Source organism: Ailuropoda melanoleuca, chromosome 9 (genome assembly GCF_002007445.2).
Source record: "Ailuropoda melanoleuca isolate Jingjing chromosome 9, ASM200744v2, whole genome shotgun sequence".
NCBI lineage: Eukaryota > Metazoa > Chordata > Mammalia > Carnivora > Ursidae > Ailuropoda > Ailuropoda melanoleuca.
Window position 1 is genome coordinate 102,612,825 of NC_048226.1, and position 18,793 is coordinate 102,631,617.

At 53.6% G+C, this 18,793-nt stretch overlaps 1 protein-coding gene across 5 annotated transcripts; it reads right to left on the bottom strand.

Moving 5' to 3' along the window:
* Positions 1-59: 59 nt before the first annotated feature.
* Positions 60-7,145, bottom strand: GFUS (GDP-L-fucose synthase). 5 transcript variants are annotated; one of them, XM_034668731.1, is made up of 11 exons: positions 6,689-6,860; positions 5,598-5,763; positions 5,152-5,266; positions 3,843-3,971; positions 3,675-3,748; positions 3,348-3,481; positions 3,183-3,247; positions 2,751-2,817; positions 2,513-2,592; positions 2,249-2,348; positions 60-287 (listed from the first exon to the last, which is right to left on the bottom strand). In XM_034668731.1, the coding sequence occupies exons 2-11, from the start codon at positions 5,741-5,743 to the stop codon at positions 160-162; spliced, it is 1,038 nt and encodes a 345-aa protein (XP_034524622.1). In that variant the 5' UTR covers positions 5,744-5,763; positions 6,689-6,860; the 3' UTR covers positions 60-159. The 5 variants fall into 5 exon arrangements, with proteins under 5 accessions (XP_034524622.1, XP_034524623.1, XP_034524621.1 ...); XM_034668730.1 differs by lacking the exon at positions 60-287 and adding an exon at positions 1,635-2,050 and having other exon boundaries at positions 5,152-5,303; positions 6,689-7,145; XM_019802689.2 differs by lacking the exon at positions 60-287 and adding an exon at positions 1,635-2,050 and having other exon boundaries at positions 6,689-6,864.
* Positions 7,146-18,793: the final 11,648 nt, after the last annotated feature.

Consider the following 18,793-nt stretch of genomic DNA (forward strand, 5'->3'; position numbering starts at 1 on the left):
GGGTGGGAGAACTTTAATTTTTAACTGACATGGGAAAAATAAGGCTTGAAGATCAAAGATTGTGTTTTTGTTTTTTAAAGATCGCATTTAAAGAATGTTTTGTTATTCTAAACTCTGCTTTGACACATTCTCAGTTCTTCAACAATAAAATCCCCTCATTCATTCAACACTAAGCCCACAGCGTGTGGGCCCTGCTCTGGGCAGGTGATGAAGGCCAGGCAGCCACAGAGCACAGGCAGCAGAAACCGCACTCGAGGACCAGCATTCTGGCTGGGGACACGGCGCCTCTGCAACACATACACAGACTCATGACAGTACAGACGGAGGCTCATCGGTACACACAGCCACTATCTGTGTCCTGCCAGGCATGTCCAGCTCTCTCCTATGCTGGGCCACCCTCCGTGTGTTCTCACAGGGCTGACTCAAGCTCCAATTCAGGCACCACGCCCTTCCCGAACCTGACAGGAGCAGATCCTTCATTCACAAAGGGCTGGAGCCCAGCGAATACACAGTGGAGGCTGACCCAGGTCCTAGAGCTCCCAAGTCCTGGGAGGAGGGAGAGGCTCCTGAGCATTCCCAGAGAAACACACAGGAATCCTGCAGCAGAGTGCACACTCAGAGAAAGCAACACCGAAAAGGTGGGGGAGGCACGGATGGGAAGGTCCTGGACCAGCCCCAGGGGAGCCCCAGGGGATAAACACTGCAGCTTGCTGGAGAAAGAGGGTGGAGACAAATGCCCAGAAAGGCCAGCTGGGCACAGGGACAGAGGTTGGAAGTCGTGCCTGGCACAGGGAAGACAGCCAATACTGCCTGAACAGAGACAGAATCAACATGATGCCAGGCACTCCTGGGGTCAGAAGAAAGCTGGGAGCCACCAGCATGAGGATGACAAAGGGTGACCCAGGAGAGAAAGGACCTGAAAGGAGGGTGGGCCTGGAGCCAGGGAAGGTATCTGAGGGCTTTGGAGTTGGGCACTCCTGGGTCCACACCCCAGCTCTAACTTGGCTGGATTCCTGCTGAGAATGGGGAGGTCTGTGCTGCTCACCCCTACCCACCAGGCCCAGTAGGCCCTCCTTTGTGACACCTGTTACTGTCCAGGGGACAAGGGCAGGCCAGGCCCCATCACGAGCTGCCACCTGAGGGCTAGGGAGATGAGGGACCAGGCCTGGTACAGTTGTCTCCTGGGATCCATCCATTCACCACCCTCCCCTTGGATCCATCCACATGCCTACTCAGCCTGTCCAAATCAAGAAACAGCTTTGTCCCGCAAAGTCCCTGCGCTGACAGGTAGGCCCAGGGAGTTCAGGCCACCCAGGCCTGCGTATGACCTCATTGGAAAGGCTAAGCTGTGGCCACAGCACCCGATGGGACTGCTACAGGTACCCTGCCCTGCATCTCCACTGGCTGACCGCCCCCGCCTCCACCCTGCAGCCAGCCTGCACACCTGCTTTACCAACCGCTGCTGCCCTTCTACTCCAGGGCCAGCCAGCCCCCCTGGCCCAGCAGCTCTCCAGAGCTGAGCAATCAGCAGGTGAATGGTAGGTCCTGGGGTTAGCCAGGCTCAGGGAGATAGTGCGTGCGTGTGTGTGTGTGTGTGTGTTGCGGGGGCGGGGACTGGCACAGAGCTGCTGGGGCCAGGCCTGGGAAAATGGACTTTATTAGCTCCCAGGGAGTGGGAGACCAGGATCAGAAGGGGACACACTCAGGACCCTGGGACTCGTGTCGGGGAGCAAGGTGCTAGGCCTGGCCAGGCCTTGGTTTCCCTGAGGACAGACATGAATGGTGGCCCCACTGCACAGCTGTGCAGAGCTGCCCTGCTGGAGGGGTGGAACGTGGGCCCAGATTGCTGGACAGTGCCCTCCACCCCTGCAGGGTCTGAGGGTGCTGCCTCTGGGGGCTCGGGGGCAGCCGGCACCTGCTCCCACACTGTGCTTCACTTCCGGGCCTGTTCGTAGTTGTGGGTGAACCAGGCACAGGTCTCCTTCACAGCTGCAGAGGTGGGCAGGTGACAAGTGGTGGCAGGTGAGGGCTGGGGCTGCAGTGATCTCCACTGGAGGAGATGGGGAGGGCAGAGGCCCCAGTGACACAGGCAGTCACCCATTCTGTGTCCTGCCTCCCCGATAAGGGTTTGGACACTAAAGCCTGAGGGTGTCCGCAGCTTGAAGTAGGGAAGCCAAAGCCAGGAAGGAGGGGATAGGAGGTCCTGAGGTATGGGGTGGGAGAGCCATGGGAGGACCAGGGGGCTCACCCTGCTTGAAGGGTGTAAACTGGAAGTCGGGCAGGTAGGTCCGAAGCTTGCCGTTACTGGCCGTCTTCTTAAACTGCCCATCTGACTTGGTTGTATCAAACTAGGTGCCTGGTCAAGGCCACAGCAGAAGGGGTACCCCCCGCCCCTGCCTGCCCTTGAACCTCTTCTGCCTTTCCCAGAGGGAGCCTTGGGGACAGAGCACCACCCCTCCTCTCCAGCTGCCAGGGGGAGAGCCATTTTGGGTGCACCAGAGCCAAAGGATACAGTGACCTCCCCATGGAAGTCCATGGCCTCCACCACGGCTTCAGCTGCCTCCTGGATAGAGACCTCATCCTCCTCACCCACTGTGGGGAGCCGGGGGCCAACAGCCAGGTCAGGCCTCCTCCGCCTGGCCTTGCGGCACACAGCCCCCCATGATACTCTCATTCCCAACCCCAGCTGCTCGCAGGACAGACATGGGTTTGGCCTTGCTGCAGTGGCAGTGGGGCCAAAGGGTGCCCACCTGATAGGATGATGGGCTCCACCTCATTGTACTCCCGCAGGACCCAGATAAAGAGCCGGGCCAGGTCCTAGAAGTCAAACAGGGTCAAAGGCCACAAGTTATGGCCACATGGGGCCACAGGCCACCCCTCCTAAGTGCTCCTGCTCAGTGAGGGCACAGACCAGGCTCCATTGGGGCCAAAAGTCTCTCCCTTTGGGCAGCTCTCATCCAGCTCAGCCCAACAGAGTGGTGTCTCTCCTGAGCTCAGTGCTGCACCTGGAGACTCCCATGGGACCAAGTGCCTAGAGCGACCCAGTGAGGACCAGTGACTGCTCCCCCAAAGGCTCAGCTTGGACCCCCACTCCTTTACCAGGCCCCCTCGAGCTACCCCACAACCAGCATGGCAGGCCAGGAAACGTTTGGGTGGACAGTTAGGCACCGTCCCGCACCAACCAGTGAGTAGATGAACTGCCTCCGTGGCTTTCCAGTGCCCCACACTGTCAGGGCGGAGCCGCTGCCTGCAGATTTAGGGACGGGGCAGGTGTTGGGGGGGGGGCTGTGCCAGCCACCACCCCTCCTCCCAGCTGAGGCCCTGGGGCCCCACAAGCAGGCACTCACTCTTGGCCAGGTGCACCTTGTGGATGAGGCCGGGCAGCACGTGGCCATCTTCAATGTTGAAGTTGTCATGGGGCCCGAAGACGTTAGTGGGGATGACAGCGGTGAAAGTGCAGCCATGCTGCTGGAAGTAGGCCCTGCAAAGTCCCAGTGTCTCTTCTGGCCCTTGTCCTGGGACCACTGACCCACCACACCCTCCCTGGCCTCATGGATGGAAGAACCAGAGGCCCGCAAACCAGGGCCATGAAGTGTGGGAGCCCTGCTGGGGGAACCCACTAGGCCCTCCTCCCTTTTCCAGTCGGGTCTCAGCTGGGCACGTGGGCAGAGGACCTGTTCTGCACGTCGATCATCCTCTTGGCGTAGGAGTAGCCAAAATTGCTGCTGTGCGGAGGCCCGTTGTGGATCTAGGGGAGCAGGCAGGGGACGCCTTTGCTTCCCTGGCCCCACCCCCTGCTGGCCCCGCCCCTGCTGGCCCCGCCCCCGATGNCCGCCCCTCACCATAGTCTCATCGATAGGATAGGTGGTCTTGTCCGGGAAGATGCAGGTAGACAAGCAGGAGACCACCTTACGCACGCCCACCTCGAAGGCTGAGTGCAGGACGTTGTCGTTGATGTGCACGTTTTTCCTCTGGTGTGTGTGGAGGGGAGGAAGGGCGGGCAGGGCAGATTCAAGCCCCTCCAGGCAGGACCCCGGCCCTTACCTGCCCCTCCAGAAGCAGGACACACTCCGGCCCCTCCCACGAGGGCAGCACCTCAGCCAGTTTATTCTAACTGCTTCCTGGGACAAGGCAAAACCTCCCAGCATAGACCTTCCAGAAAACCATGGCCTCCTCCAAGCCTGTTACATCCTTAGCAGGCAGTCCTTCGACCCCTACCCCACCTCTGGGGCTCTGAGACCCGGGCTGGAGGACAGGAGCCCACCCTCTAGGTCGGGGCTGGACCTCACCCACACAGGCTGCTGAGGGCAGGCCCAATCTGGCCTGGGGCAGGGATGGGGAAAATGGGCCCCCTCCATTCCCCTGCCCCAGAGGAGCCTACCCAACGATAGCACCCAGTAGCAGAGAAGTCTTGGCCAGCCCCACTCCCACCCAGACCCCCACTTTCTGTGGATCCTGGGGCATTTGCACCGCTCTTAGGAGAGGCAGAGATGGCAAGTAGGCAGCCTTCTGGGAAGACTGCTACTGAGACAAGGAGAGCCCTGGGGTGACAGGGGCCTTGGGCAGAATCTGATCTGAGCCTCTGCCTTCCCTGTACTTGATGCAGGGCTGAATCACGCCAAGACCAGATGCCCAGAGATGGTGGGGCCAACCCTCAAGGGCACAGCCTGGCAGGAGCAGGGCTTTAGGCAGAGCCCTGCTCTCCTCCTGCCCCCTCCACTATAACCCACGCCCCCAGGCCAACATGCCTCAGACCCAGAGCCCAGCTCACATCTCTGCACCCCAAAATGCATGGTGGGCCTGGTTCGGTGCAGCTGGAACCAGAGAGGTCCAGGAGAAGGAGGGTCTAGAGGCCCAGAGGGCTCAGGGGTAGGAACCAACCCTACCTGGGTCAAACAGCAAATCCTAGTTTCTCTCGGTTCCCCCAGCCCCCTGGTCAGCTCCATGGCTTTTCCTATTGGGCCAAATGCCCCCAGGCCCACCTGCATGCCCATCTACCTACCAAGCAGGTGTGGATCCCTGGGGACTCTACAGGGACTGCCCGCACCAGGTTGTGCCAAGCCTGACCCTTAGGAACTTCCTGGGGCCAAAACATAAGCATGGCAAGCCAACCAAGAAGTTCCCAGTGCTCCATGGGGCCCTCTCACTTACCCAGAAGTCCAGGTTGTATTTGATATTCCGGAACAGGCCCCCCACCATTGCAGCAAGGTGGATGACATGTGTGGGCCGGACCTTTTCAAACAGGGCTCGGGTCTGTGCAGCGTCCCTGGGAGGAGCCAGGCCATCAGAGGCCCCCTGGAGGCCTGAGGGAAGGAACTAGCACCCTGGGGTTGGGGTACTGGTGGCAGGAGTGGGCAGGGCTGATGGCAGGAGGGGCTGCCAAAAAGGAAAGTGGCCAGTTCAGGCACCAGGTCTTATGAGGGTGTGGGCTTCCAGGAACAGATATGAGGATGTTTGCCTAGAAGCAGAGCTGCACACACCCAAGCCAGGCCAGCCACCTGGCGGGAAGGACCCAGACATGAGGCTGCCAGGCTCAGGGACAGGGCTGGTCTGGAGCTCTGATTCCGGAGGGTTTGCTTCAGGATGGGTCCACTCACGTGAGATCAGCGTCCTTGGAGGAGACGAACACCCAATCCTCTGCAGGCAGCCCAGCTCCATCGGCTACCACCTCTTGGATGGCTCTTCCCACCAGCCCAGATCCACCTGTCACTAGGATTCGTACTGATCCCCCAGGCTCACTCATGTTGGCTGCACCTGTGGGGGCTAATGGTGGGAGGCAGACGGAACCCCACTCCATGGAGATGCCCCTGCTTGGGGCACTACCCTTAGCACTAGACCCCACAGCAACCGTCCACGGGCTAGTCCAGGGTTCCCTGTGGCAAGTGAAACAGGATGAGACCCCCTGGGGAGGAGAGAGAGCCTGCTGGGAACCACAGAGACCCAGCTGGCCTGGGTCTTCTCTTCCTAGCCCCCTTCCTTAGGGAGCCCTCTGCCTAGATCTGCACAAGGGCCTTGGGGCTCCCACGAAGCCAAGAGAGCCTGGTCCCAGACTCTGCCCTGCAGGCCCAACCCAAGACCCACAGAGGGCCAAGAAAGGGGACAGTCGGCACACCTTGGGCTGACAAGTGGGGAGGCAGACAATCTTGGGGTTGAGGGCTCCGGGCCCATATCATGAAGGTTACTCCCAGCCAAAGCTCACATGCCACAGGCAAGGAAGGAGCAGCGCCGTGTTTCTAGTTGGGTGCCCGCCCTCGGCCAGCCGGTCCAGGAGAGCCTTCGGAAGCCTAGTTCCTCCAGGGCATGTGGCGCTTCCGGCTCATAACTGGACAGGCCTCAGGGCGCCACCACCCTTGAGGACTCTATCCTCGGGGCTGAAAATCTGCTCCGGCCCCTGCAGGATCTGACCCGGCTGCAGGGCCCCATATGGCCAGCATCGCTGGGAGGGGATACTGCCCCGACATTGGCTGCTCCCGACCGCGCGGGCAGCCCAGCAGCAGGCCGGTGAGGAAACACCACCGCCGCTCGGACTCCTTCCACGCCACTTTCCTGCCCACGGGTCCCCTTCCACGCCCTCGGAGTCCCGACACCCCTCAGGACTCCCCGGCTGTCACGGAACAGCCAGGGCCTGGGCCCCGGCTCGCCACGCCGGGTTTCCCGCGGGAACGACCGGCACCCCGCACCGTCTCACCTGCGCCCTGCTCCACCTGCCCGTAGCCCGGAGAGCGGCTTCCGGCAGGGGCTTGAGTCTCCAGCCGCGTGCCGTGGCCAGGTGGAGGGGGCGGGACCGGGAGGGCACCGACGGGCCCGCCCTCGGCACTTTGGGAAATGCAGTCCTGGGGGAACCTCCCGGGCGCTGCTGGGAAGTGGAGTCCGGGAACGCGGGGCAGTCTGGGAAATGCAGTTCTCGAGGCTCCGCCTCGGCTGGGCGGGTCCCGCCGCCGGGGCCTCCGTGTGCGGGGCGGAGACCCCCTTCGCCCCACCCCCAGCCCCCGGGGAGGGTGGGCGGTGTGAGAGCTGAGGGAGCTGCGCGGCGCTGACGCTCCGCAGGCTCAGGCCTGGGACGAGCAGGCGCTGGTCGGTGTCTCCCAGGACAGCGGCGGTCCGCGGGCCGGCCTCGGGGGCTGAGGCGCCAGCTGCCGGGTCCGAAGGGATGACGGCGGCCGGCGCGCTGTCCAGAACGGGTCCTTTTCTGGTGCCCCGGTGGCAGCCCTGCCGCGTCCTTCCCCCCCACCCCGTGACAGCCCTGCCCCGTCCCTCGGCACCCCCCGACAGCCCTGCCGCGACCCTCGGCCCCGGGCTTCGCTCCCCCCCCACCCCCGTGACTGGTCTGCCCGGAACTTAGGGCCCCCGGTGAATGGTGTCCCCTGGACCCACGGGCCTTCTCTCTAAATGCAAGTAGTTCCCAGCAGCCGACCTTGCTCACACACTGGTAAGTAGGAAGCGCACGGTCCTCCGATCTTGACCACACTGTATAAGGAAAATAGATTCCACTTAAACTATCCCTGAAGTTAGGGTTTTGATATGACTAGAAGTCAGTGCGTACCAGGAGGTCTGAGCGCCCTGGTGATGAAGGCGGGGGCCGCCGGACGGTGAAGACACCTGGTTCCCAAACTGCTGTGTGTTCATCCCACGTGATTTCCTTTTCTTGCGTTCACCAGTTAACTAATTGTGTTGTTACAGTCAAAATTTGTCACATAATTTGTATTCTACTGACCACAACGTCAAATTAGACAGTCTTTCCTAAGTCATTATAGTTTTTTGGTTTTGCTTTTTTGTTTTTTACTTTGCTTCAATTTGGAGAAACTGCTTTGCTGAGGCAGTAGCAGTTGGAATTGTCAATAAATCCCGAAAGCAGTACTTAGATCCAGAAACGAACCATGGATTTTATACATCACATTCCCACACTGTGAGAGGGCTGTATATGGTTTACCGACATTGCAAAACATCGTAGCACATTTTTTTTAATATTTTTTTTTTAGATTTTTATTTATTTATTCATTCGACAGAGATAGAGACAGCCAGCGAGAGAGGGAACACAAGCAGGGGGAGTGGGAGAGGAAGAAGCAGGCTCATAGCAGAGGAGCCTGATGTGGGGCTCGATCCCATAACGCCGGGATCACGCCCTGAGCCGAAGGCAGACGCTTAACCGCTGTGCCACCCAGGCGCCCCCACATATTTTAATTCAAATTTAAAATCCTCACCCCCATGGAGTGTCATTTACTATCTCGTATAGCAGCGGTACATTATTTCGTAAGTTCTTTCACATTTTAGGATACTGGAATATTATAAAGAAAACCTCAATTTATTTACAGTCCTTTTTAATTGGCATTATGCTTTCATCTGTAATGGTCAGAAAGTCATTTTTATTAAAATTACTCTTGGCCTTTTAAAAAATTTTATCTTTAATTTAAATTCAATTAACATATAGTGTATTATTCATCTCAGAGGTAGAGGTCAGTGATTCATCAGTTGCATGTAACATCCAGTGCTCATCACATCAGTGCCCTCCTAATGCCCATCACCTAGTTACCCCAGCCCCCCACCCATCTCCCCTCCAGCAACCCTCAGTTTGTTTCCTAGAGTTAAGAGTCTCTTATGGTTTCCCTCCCTCTGATTTCATCTTATTTTTCCCTCCCTTCCCCTATGATCCTCTGTTTTGTTTCTTAAATTCCACATATAAGTGAGGTCATATGATAATTGTGTTTCTCTGACTGACTTAATTCACTTAGCATAATACCCTCTAGTTCCATCCTGTCATTGCAAATGGCAAGATTTCATCCTTTTTGATGACTGATAATATTCCATTGTATGTATAGACCACATCTTCTTTAACCATTCATCTGTCAGTGGACATTTGGCTCTTGCCATAGTTTGGCTACTGCGGACACTGCTGCTCTAAGCCCTGGGGGGCAGTTGTACATTTGGGTGTATGGTTGTGAGAATTTTCTCCTTCATGGTCATACAAACATTTTTGTTTCTCATCGTTTCAATTTCACATATTTATTGGAACATTACTGTTGTGTGTTTCTTTCTTTTTTTTTTAGGATTTTATTTATTTATTTGTTGGAGAGAGGGAGAGAGAGGGAGAGAGAGAGCACAAGCAGGGAGAGGGGCAGAGGGAGAGGGAGACGCAGGCTCCCTGCTGAGCAAGGAGCCCGATGCGGGAATCAATCCCAGGATGCTGGGATCGTGACCTTAGCCGAAAGCAGATGCTTAACCAACTGAGGCACCCAGGTGCCCCAATGTGTTTTTTTAATTTTTTTATTTCTAATTTTATTTTTTAAATTTAGTTTCCGCCTAAGCCTATTTCTTCTTCTTCTCCTTCCTCCTCTTCTCTTCTTCTTCATTTATATCCATTTATCTGAGACAGAGAGACAGAGATAGCAAGAGAGAGCCCAAGTGGGGAGGAGAGGGAGAAGCAGGCTTCTCGCTGAGCAAGGAGCCCCATGCGGGGCTCGATCTCAGAACCCTGAGATCATGACCAGAGCTGAAGGCAGATGCCTAACCGACTGAGCCACCCAGGTGTCTCCCCAATGTTTTTTTTGTTAAAAGCTTTTCACTTAAGTCAAAGCCTGTATCATTTTGCAGTGAGCAAAATCAGTGAAATACCCATTTTTTCTTTGTTTTCATTTTTGGAAATTCATCATCATAGGCAATAAATATTGGTTGTTTGTGTCTTTGCCCTGGTGCAGTCTAATGAGATGTGCTTGTAACAGTCACCAGTCTGCATCCGTGCACTGCGTGTCCAGTCATTAGGTGTTGGCTCGGCTGGCTCTGGCTCACAATACTATCAGCATTTACTTCATGGGAGAGTCTGTTTCAAGGAATGGGGGAGCATGGAGCAGAGGACTACTGAGTAACACAAAACAACGACTTATGCCAGTTTTTATTTCTTTAAAAAAACATGCATTTATACCTCACGCTGTTTAGGATGACAACTGTCAAAAACACAGAAAACAACAAGCATTGATAAGGATGTGGACACATCCAAGCCCTCAGGTCCTGGTGGTGGGGTTCTGACATGGGGCGGCTGCTGCTATCCTGTGTCTGGGTGTGCACCCCAAAGAATGGAGATCAGGGACTCCAACAGATATCTGCGTACCATGTTCCTAGCAGCGTTTTTCACAGTAGTCAAAAAGTGGGAGGTTTTTTTCCTTAAACAAAAAAAATCTTTGTGACTTCTTGACTTAAAACCAGATGAAAACCACCCCCTCGATCCTTGTGAACTACTGGGCTGGGAGGAAAGAGGGGCAGAGGGTTTGAACCTTGAATAAGCAAACAACAAAGGGTAGTCATCTAAAGTGGGGCCATATGTGCACTGCTTTACAGAAGGTCAGAGCAAGCCTTCCCACATTCCCAACAGGATCTGCATTAACCTGCCTGCATTGACCAGCCCTGAGGGAGGTCAGCCTGTGGGCATGAGCAAGCTGGAGGGCCAAAGATGGAGTCAGTGTGGTCAGCACTCTTCCACCAACCCTGAAATTCACGTGAAATTGCAAAGGACCCAGAAGAGACAACACAGTCTTGAAAAAGACGAGCCAAGTTGGGGGACTCACATTTCCTGAATTTCAAAATTTACTACAAAGCTATAGTAACTAAAATACTGTGGTACTGGCATGGAGATAGCCATAGAGACAAGTGGGATAGAACTGGGAGTCCAGAAATACATCTTTTTCAGTTGATTTCTGGCAAGATTACCAAGACGATTCAACAGGGAAGGAAGAGTCTCTTCAACAGATGGGGCCAGGACAGCTGCACGTCCACATGCAAAAGGAAACTGGACCCGTACCTCACACCACATACAAGACTTAAAATGGATCAAAGACCTGAATGTAGAAGCTAAAACTTTAAAAAATCTTAGAAGAAAACAGGGGTAAATCTTCATGATCTTGGTTTTGGCAATGGATTTTTAGATATGACATCAATAAACAACAAAAGGAAAATAGACAAATTTATTTTATCAAGTTTTTAAAATTAAAAGACATCCCACAGGGGCGCCTGGGTGGCTCAGTTGGTTGAGCATCTGACTCCTGGTTTTGGGTCAGGTCATGATCTCATGGATTATGGGATTGAGCCCTGTATTGGCTCCATGCTCAGCACAGAGTCTGCTTAGGATTCTCTCTCTCCCACTGCCCCTCCCCCACCCCCCCTCTCAAATGAATAAATAAATATTTAAAAAAAAAAACAAAGGAAAGACATCTCACAGAATGGGAGAAAATATTTGCAAATCATGTATGTGATAAGGGCTTGGTATCCAGAGCATACAAAGAACGCTTAAGCCCCATAACCAAAAGACAACTCAATTAAAATTGGGCAGACTTTAATAGACATTATTCCAAAAGTATATATAAGTGGCCAACAAGCATATGTTCAACCCCTGTAGTCATTAGAGGTGCAATGCAAATCACAGCCACAAGGGGGTGCCACTTCACACCCGCCGCAATGGTAATGCTGATGCTAACGCGGATACTAACAGGAAACCAAATGTTGCCGAGGATGAGAAGAAACAGGGACCCCTGTGCACTGCTGGCAGGAATGTAAAATGGTGCAGCCACTGTGGAAAACGGTTTGGTGGTTTCTCAAAAAGTGAAATATAGAATTACCATATGATCTAGCAGTTCCACTCCTGGGTATGTGCCCACAAGAAATGAAAGTTATGTCCACACAGAAACTTGGACAGGAATGTTCATAGTAGCAGTATACATAACAGCCAAAAGGTGGAAGTAAGCCAAATACTCGTCTGTACCAAGATGTGGTGTATCCATACTGTGGGATATTCTTTGGTAATAAAAAGGGTTGAAGTACTGATCCGCACTATGGCGCGGACGGATCTTGAAAACATTCTGTTAAATGAGAAAAGTCAGACTCAGCAGATCATTACGGCGTGGTTCCATTTATATGAGATATCTAGAACAGGTGAATCCACAGAGACAGAAAGCAGACGCGTGGCTGCCAAGAGATGGGCTGGAGTGAGGGGACTGCTTCATGGGTGCAGGTTGCTTCTGGGGGGTTGGAAATGTTCTGGAACCAGATGGTGGTGATGGTTGCACAACTTTGTGAATGTATCCCTGAACTCTATACTTTAACATGGTTAATTTTATGTTATGTGAATTTCAACTCAGTAAAAAAAAAAAAAATCAGTCTCAGACAGAGGAGGTGATAGATTTGAGAGCCATTTCTAAGGAGGAGAGCAGAACATGGCAGCAGTTGGGATGTGGGCAGTGAGGGAAGGGCGCTGAGGCTGAGAGTAAAGCATGTACGTTGTGGGGATGGGGGATGTACCAATGGGAAGAGGGTCTGTAGGAGGATGAGCAGGTGTGTTTGGAGGTGGGAGGGAAGCCAGAAATGAGGTGGGTCCTCCCTCTGTTGAATCTGAGTTATCTCCAGGACACTTAAATGAGGGTCTCTAGTAGGTGGCTAGCTGGGGCTGAGCATCTGGAGAGAGGAAGGTACGAGGTCAGGGCAGAGAAGACAATACTGTTGCAACCCTGTTGTTGAATACATGTTCTGAGAAGAAAAGAAGGCTTTGGATGTCCCCAGATTTCCATTTACTGTCGAGGGTGAGCCCGGAGAGGAGGGCCTGACGGCCTTGTCTTCAGTCACGTGTGGACCAGGTGGCCAAGGGAGGGTGGTGCTCCCAGGTTGGCAATACCACGACAGTGGCTTGCAGGGAATCATGGGAAGTGCCACAAACCAAAACCGAGGTACTTTCCCAAAGAGAAACAGGGAGGGGATGGGTGTGAGGCTAAAACCAGAGATGTTCATTACAGTCCACTCCCTGACTCCCCAGTATCCGCAGAAGCCCATCTTCCCCTACAGCGCTCGAAAACTTCCTCTCGGCCCTTTCCAACATAGTGCAATTATCACGCTGCCCCCCATCCCTGGCCAAAGGAAGAGAACCCAATGTCAGGCTCTTGGCTACACCCTGTCTCACATCTAGTATTTCTGAGTCACATCTTCTCCAGTTTTTCGGGCGAGATTCCACCATCTGTTCGCATCTTATGGACTTAATGTTGAATTTAACTATCGAGATCACTCCCTAGTAGGAAAAAGGTAGAGCAAAAAGAAAGGAAATTAACTTCATTTTTTTCCGGATTTTATTTCATTTTATTAAGTAGGTTCCACACCCAATGTGGGGATTGAACTCATGACCCTGAGATCAAGAATGGCGTGCTCCGCCGACTGAGCCCTCCAGGGTCCCCCGAAGTACGACCATAGGACAACATAGGTATGACTACGACACATTCAGGAAATAAATACGGAAAGAGCTACGGTCCCTGTTAATTAAAGTCTGAGGCAAACGGATTTTCTCCTCTGTGAGCAATCTACTTTTTTCTGGATGTGTGTGTAGTATTTTATCTTCGAAGCTCAGGGATTTCATTAGACTCGGTGTTCTCGGTTATGCTGAGTACACAGTAGGCCTTTCAGCTCTGAGATCCTATCGTCCTTCAGTTCACAGAGGTTTCCTTCTGTTGGACTGGAGTCTCCACAGCTCGCGGGAAGCACTGGGCCAACTCGGAAACCTGCTAGGCCCGCTTCCCTGTCCGTTTACCTAGCGGGGCGAGGATTCCTAAAGGGCCAAAGTAATGCCTTACACTCCACTTCAAGTTTCTGCATTTCTGTATTTCCTCGAATGGCCATGTACTGATTGCTTCTGTGATTAAGTTCTTCCGCGTGTCTGTGAGCAAACAGCTGGACACACTCAGGCTTTCTCTGTCTTCAGTGACCCTTACTTGGCCTTGAAGTGGCAGTGTGAGCAGCCAGGGACGCCGGGGGCTCACGGGGGGTCACACGCCCCTTGGCCACCCAATTTTCACGTGCATCGTATGCGCTTCACGACCTCTGACTTAGGGCTCTCGCCTGCTGTTTCCACCATGTGTTGTCATAGTTTTTAATGTTATTATCGTATGGAAAACATTCGTACGGTACAGACTTAGTCTCTGTGGAACGATCAGCTAAAACAGAAGAGTTTAAACACAACGCACACCTTTCACATTTCGCACAGCCTGACTTAAGCAAAAAAGCAGCACCCGCCAGAGGGACCACCGGCGGTCAGCGCCTGCCAGTGTCAGGGGCCGAGCTGCCCAACGTGGGGCAACAAAGCAGCATCTGAAAATAAAAAGCCAGAACCAAATGAGGACCAGAACCTTGTCACCTGCAGACTGGCTTTGCCAGGTGCTCGTAGTGTGCTGTGGGATGAAAGGTCATCCAAAAGCTCTAGAGCCCATCTGGGCTCAAAGGACCCTCAGAACCCACCTGTGTTGCAAATACAGACGGTGACGTAGGTTTTAAAAATACAGTCCAGAGCCATCTGGAAATGGTAGCTTTCAGAGCTTCGGCTTGTCCAGGTTCGCGCTACCGTGGGGCGGACCGAGCAGGCCGCAGGATGCTGCTGGTGGTGCCTGGGACCCGCCGGACTGGTCGGCGTTGTGGTGCAGAGAGGCGGTCTGGGCCCCTGCACTGCCCTCGCTGGGGCGCTGGCTGCTTGGGCCCTCTGAGCTCACAGCCCTTGGGCTATGCAGCCCAAGCCACCCCCTTGGCAGCTGCTTCTGACCCCGAGCCCACAGATGTCCACACTGCGTCCTGCACAGGTGGGGTTTCTGACAGTTGGGAAGGCTGGGCTTCCGGATGGAGCTCCTGCCTCGTGCTGTACCAGCGACGCAGGAGTGACCACTGCCTCGCCGGCATTTCGTGCTCTCATGGCTTTTTAATCTTGCCCCCCGCCCCCCCGCCCAGGTGTTTTCTGACAGACACCTCATCATGAGTGTCACTCGCATGTTCCTGATGGCTAACCACTGCCGGCGTCTTTTTGTGTGCTTATTTGCCGTCTTTCCATATTTTTGGTGAAGTGTCTGTTCAGATCTTTTGTTTATGTTCTAATTAAATTATTTGTTTTCTTTCTTTGTTTAGAGAATTTTTCATATATTCTGGATACAAAGACTTGGTTGGATATGTGGTTTGCAAGTCCTTTCTCGCACTTGTGGGAGCTCTTTCCGTAGCCTGTCCTTTCATGCTCTCGGTGGAGCTTTCTGAGGACCATGAAGGTCTGCGGGTTGTGCGGTGGGGGGGGGGGGGGGGGTGGGGGGGGGGGGGCTCTTTGNCGTTGAGCGGTGCAGGCACTTATGGAGGAAAAAAGATAAATTAACTAACGGGTCTGATGCTTCTTGCTTTTCTTCCCGTTTTGATCTGTGATTCCAGTAATACTTGGAAATTAATGTAGTGTTTGCAATAGTGGCTAAGGAATATTTTGCAATATTAATTCATAATCTCCTGAATTTGTATATATGTAGGTCTACATGAAACATGCATTTGACTTAAGGAAAGGACTGGAAAAAAGCAACAAACGATTTTAGGCATTGATTTAAAATATTATTGAGGGCAAGAAGATGACCCTGGCACTGAGAAGGGTGGAGAAAAGTGAACAAACAAACCAGAGTTTTTGGCCAAAACTCCAGAAGCATTTTTTTGTGCTACGTGTCATGTCGGCGGGGGGGGGGGGGGNAATTGTGCTGATCATGATGTCAAAAATCAGTTGGACATGGGCTCTGTATTCCACTCCACGGATCTCAGTATCTGTCCCCCCACCAGTGCCACACATACTTGTTTACAATAGCAATGTAGTAGGTCTTAACATCAGGTAGGATGAGCCTCTCACTTTATTCTTTTTCAAGGTTATTTTTTTTTAATTTTATTTTTTTAAGCTATTCTAGGGCCTGTCCTGTCCATATATAAATTTAAGAATAAGTTTATCTGTGTCTACTAAAATTCTTTCTGGGATTTTGATAGGAATTGCATTAAATTTTTAGATTAATTTTGGGAGACTTGACATCTTTTTTTTTTTTCATCAGGATAAACGCACTCCTTAATAGCCATCCCCTATTTCCCCATCCCCCCATCCCACTGAGCAGGGTGCCCGACATGGGGCTGGGATCATGACTGGAGCTGAAGGTGGATGCTTCACCGATTGAGCCACCCAGGTGCCCCAGATCTTGCCCATGTTTTAAGAGAGGCTGTCCTTTCTCCCCTCAGGTATCTGTAAGAGGCCTCCTCCTCCAGGAAGCTTCCTGGGCTGTGCTGAGGGTGAGGGGGGTCAGGAATATGTCCTCAGGGCCCAGGGCCCCTTTTCGCACTGCTGATTATAACAGCTCCTTGTGAATTCTCCCATGCTCCCAGCATCTCACCCCTTGTGAATATTGTCCTTCCCCAACTCCAATTAGATTTTGTTTTGCTTCAAAAACCTTGCTCTGACTGGGCTATTATAATAGTCATCACAACTCAGAAGTGGGCTTGGGGTCCACTGTGCAATACAGGGAGGGGGCAGCGCGCCAGCAGCTAAGCAGAGGGTGGTCCTCCGAGGCAGCACAACTGGTCCCCCTGGGCAGCACTAAGTTCTCATGGCAACCGCTCTCTGCAAGCTGACTCAAGCACCAGAGAGCTAGTCTCTTCCCAGGGGTTAACAGGTATTAACTCTTGCAGGAGCCTGGTGGGCAAAGGCAGGTGGCCCTCCCACAGTGACAAACACCTGGGCACCATCAGCAGTGTCCTCCCCAGGAGACAGGCCCTGTAAGAGAAACCATGCAGCCCCGACAAACTTTCTCGTAGGCTTGAGATGAAGCACGTGGTTTCTCCAGTGCCACCTCTGGAGGCCTCAGCCAGGACAGCCCCCACGGCACCTGCAGATCCGATCCAGGGCAAGCTCTGCTGCCAGCCAGCCAGTCTCCCACTGACCGGCCCTGCTCCACGGGTGCAGTCCCAGGCCTGTGCCGAAGGTTGGGAGGGGTCCAGCTCTGTTTTGACCCCTTAGTTTCAACACCGCCCTATTTCTGAGACTCTTTTTTTAAATACTCTCTACCCCCATGTGGAGCTAGAACTCACGATGAGATCGAGGCACAAGCTCTGCGACTGAGCCAGCCAGGAGCCCCTCTAAGTCTTAGTAGGGATGGGTGGGAGTTTCTTCACAGTCCTCCCCTGTGGACCACACATATCATGTGTAATCAATCACATTGTGTATAACTCCCCGTGTATCACGACCCATCACTTCCTAGTTTACCCACACATGCCTCCACTCACTATGGCTGCAACACTCATTTCTTTTCAGTACCATTCTTCTCAAGACACTCTTCTATGAACAGGCAGTGTGTGAAAGGGGGGGTTGTTTAACTCACTTTATGGGGATATTGGCTCATCATATGGAAAAGGATCAGATTCCAACATCTCATCACATTCAGAAATACATTCCAGGTGGTTGGAAGGCCTAATGGGTGAGAGTAAGAATGTTAAGGCTGAGAAAAGACAGCACCCTGAGGGTCCTGTGACAGAGGGAGGAACAGAGTACACATCACAAAGGAGAAGACAGGCCTGGCTCATGAAGGGCACATGTATCTGTGAGCAGATAAAGCAAGACATTTGCAATATATGGTACAGGCCCGTAATCTGTATCCAGGCTAATAAACCAGCCACTGAATCACAAGGAAGAAGACAACCATCGCAGTGGGAAGATGGGGCAAGCTCATTTCAGTCGGAGTCAATCAGTTCAAGCGACTAGCAAATATGGAGGTTTGGCCTGATTAGCGATCAGATTTGTTCACTGAGCAGCTGGAGGGGTTGGGGAGGAGCCCAGGGGAGCGTCTGGGGAGATGGTGATGTTCTCTGCCTGCATTGTGGGGCTCACAGAGGAGGATACATCTGGCAAAACGACTTATCACAGGTTATTTATTAAAAACAATTGCACTTGCTTGTAAATGGCGTCTCACTGAATTTGATAACAAGAACCAGGGTACTGCTCTTCACCCCTTGGGTTGGCGAGTTTCAGAAAGTCGGACACTAAGTGTTGGTGACGATGCGGGGAAACGAATCCCGTCACTCCCACAGACGGAGTATGAATTATGACAGTCCCTGAAAAGCGAATCTGGTAATATGCTAAACTAAAACGCACACATTTAATCCCGTCTCCGGGCCTGTCGCCTAGAGAAATTCTTGCCGGACATGGGAATGCTGTACAAGGATCTGCTCTCTTGCACTATTTGCAACAGAGAGGAGGGAAACAATCGAAACGTCCATTAATAAGGAGGGGTAGCGGGAGTTTGAGTGGGTGGACCAGACCAACTGTTCGCGTTAACATGGGGTGATTTTAAAACAGTGCTGAGTGAAAACAGCCAACTGCACAATGAGGTGACAGGTGCACCTGCCGTCTGAAGGCTTAAAACGCACGCACGGAACGATGCCGAGTGTTGCCGCAGACGCCACAGTAGCCAGGGTCGGTGGCGCGGACCGCCGAGCCAGCTCACTCCTCAGCGGCCCCCGTGGATCGGTGGGGTGGGGGGTTCTCTCTCGCTTCTGCACGCTCCTCCCATTGCTCTCCCTTCACTACCAGGGCCCGGGAGTCGTCCTAGGTGTCCTGTGCATCCCCTGCAGGTGGGGACCAGGAGCGCGGGAGTTCCCAACCAAGCCACCCCCGCCAAGAGCGGCCTAATCCGACATCTGCCCGGCGCGCGGCGCCGGTGTCCGGAGGCTGCTTCTGCACCCGCGGGACGAGCCACACAGCCAGGGTAAGGGCATGGCCCTAGGGGCGGTCGGCCGGCCGCTCACCACCTGCGTGAGCTCGCCGACGAGCCCCGACTTCTCCGGCTTCAGGCCCCGCCGGCCAAAGGACGGCGTTGGAGGACCTTCCCGCGGGGCTGTGGAGCGCACGCCCTAGGCGACGCCGCCAGCGGCGGGGAGAGGAGGCCCCGGGCCGGCCCCCACCCCGAGCCGGCTCCAGGGCCGGTGGGGGGCCCCGGGGAGCCCGCAGGGC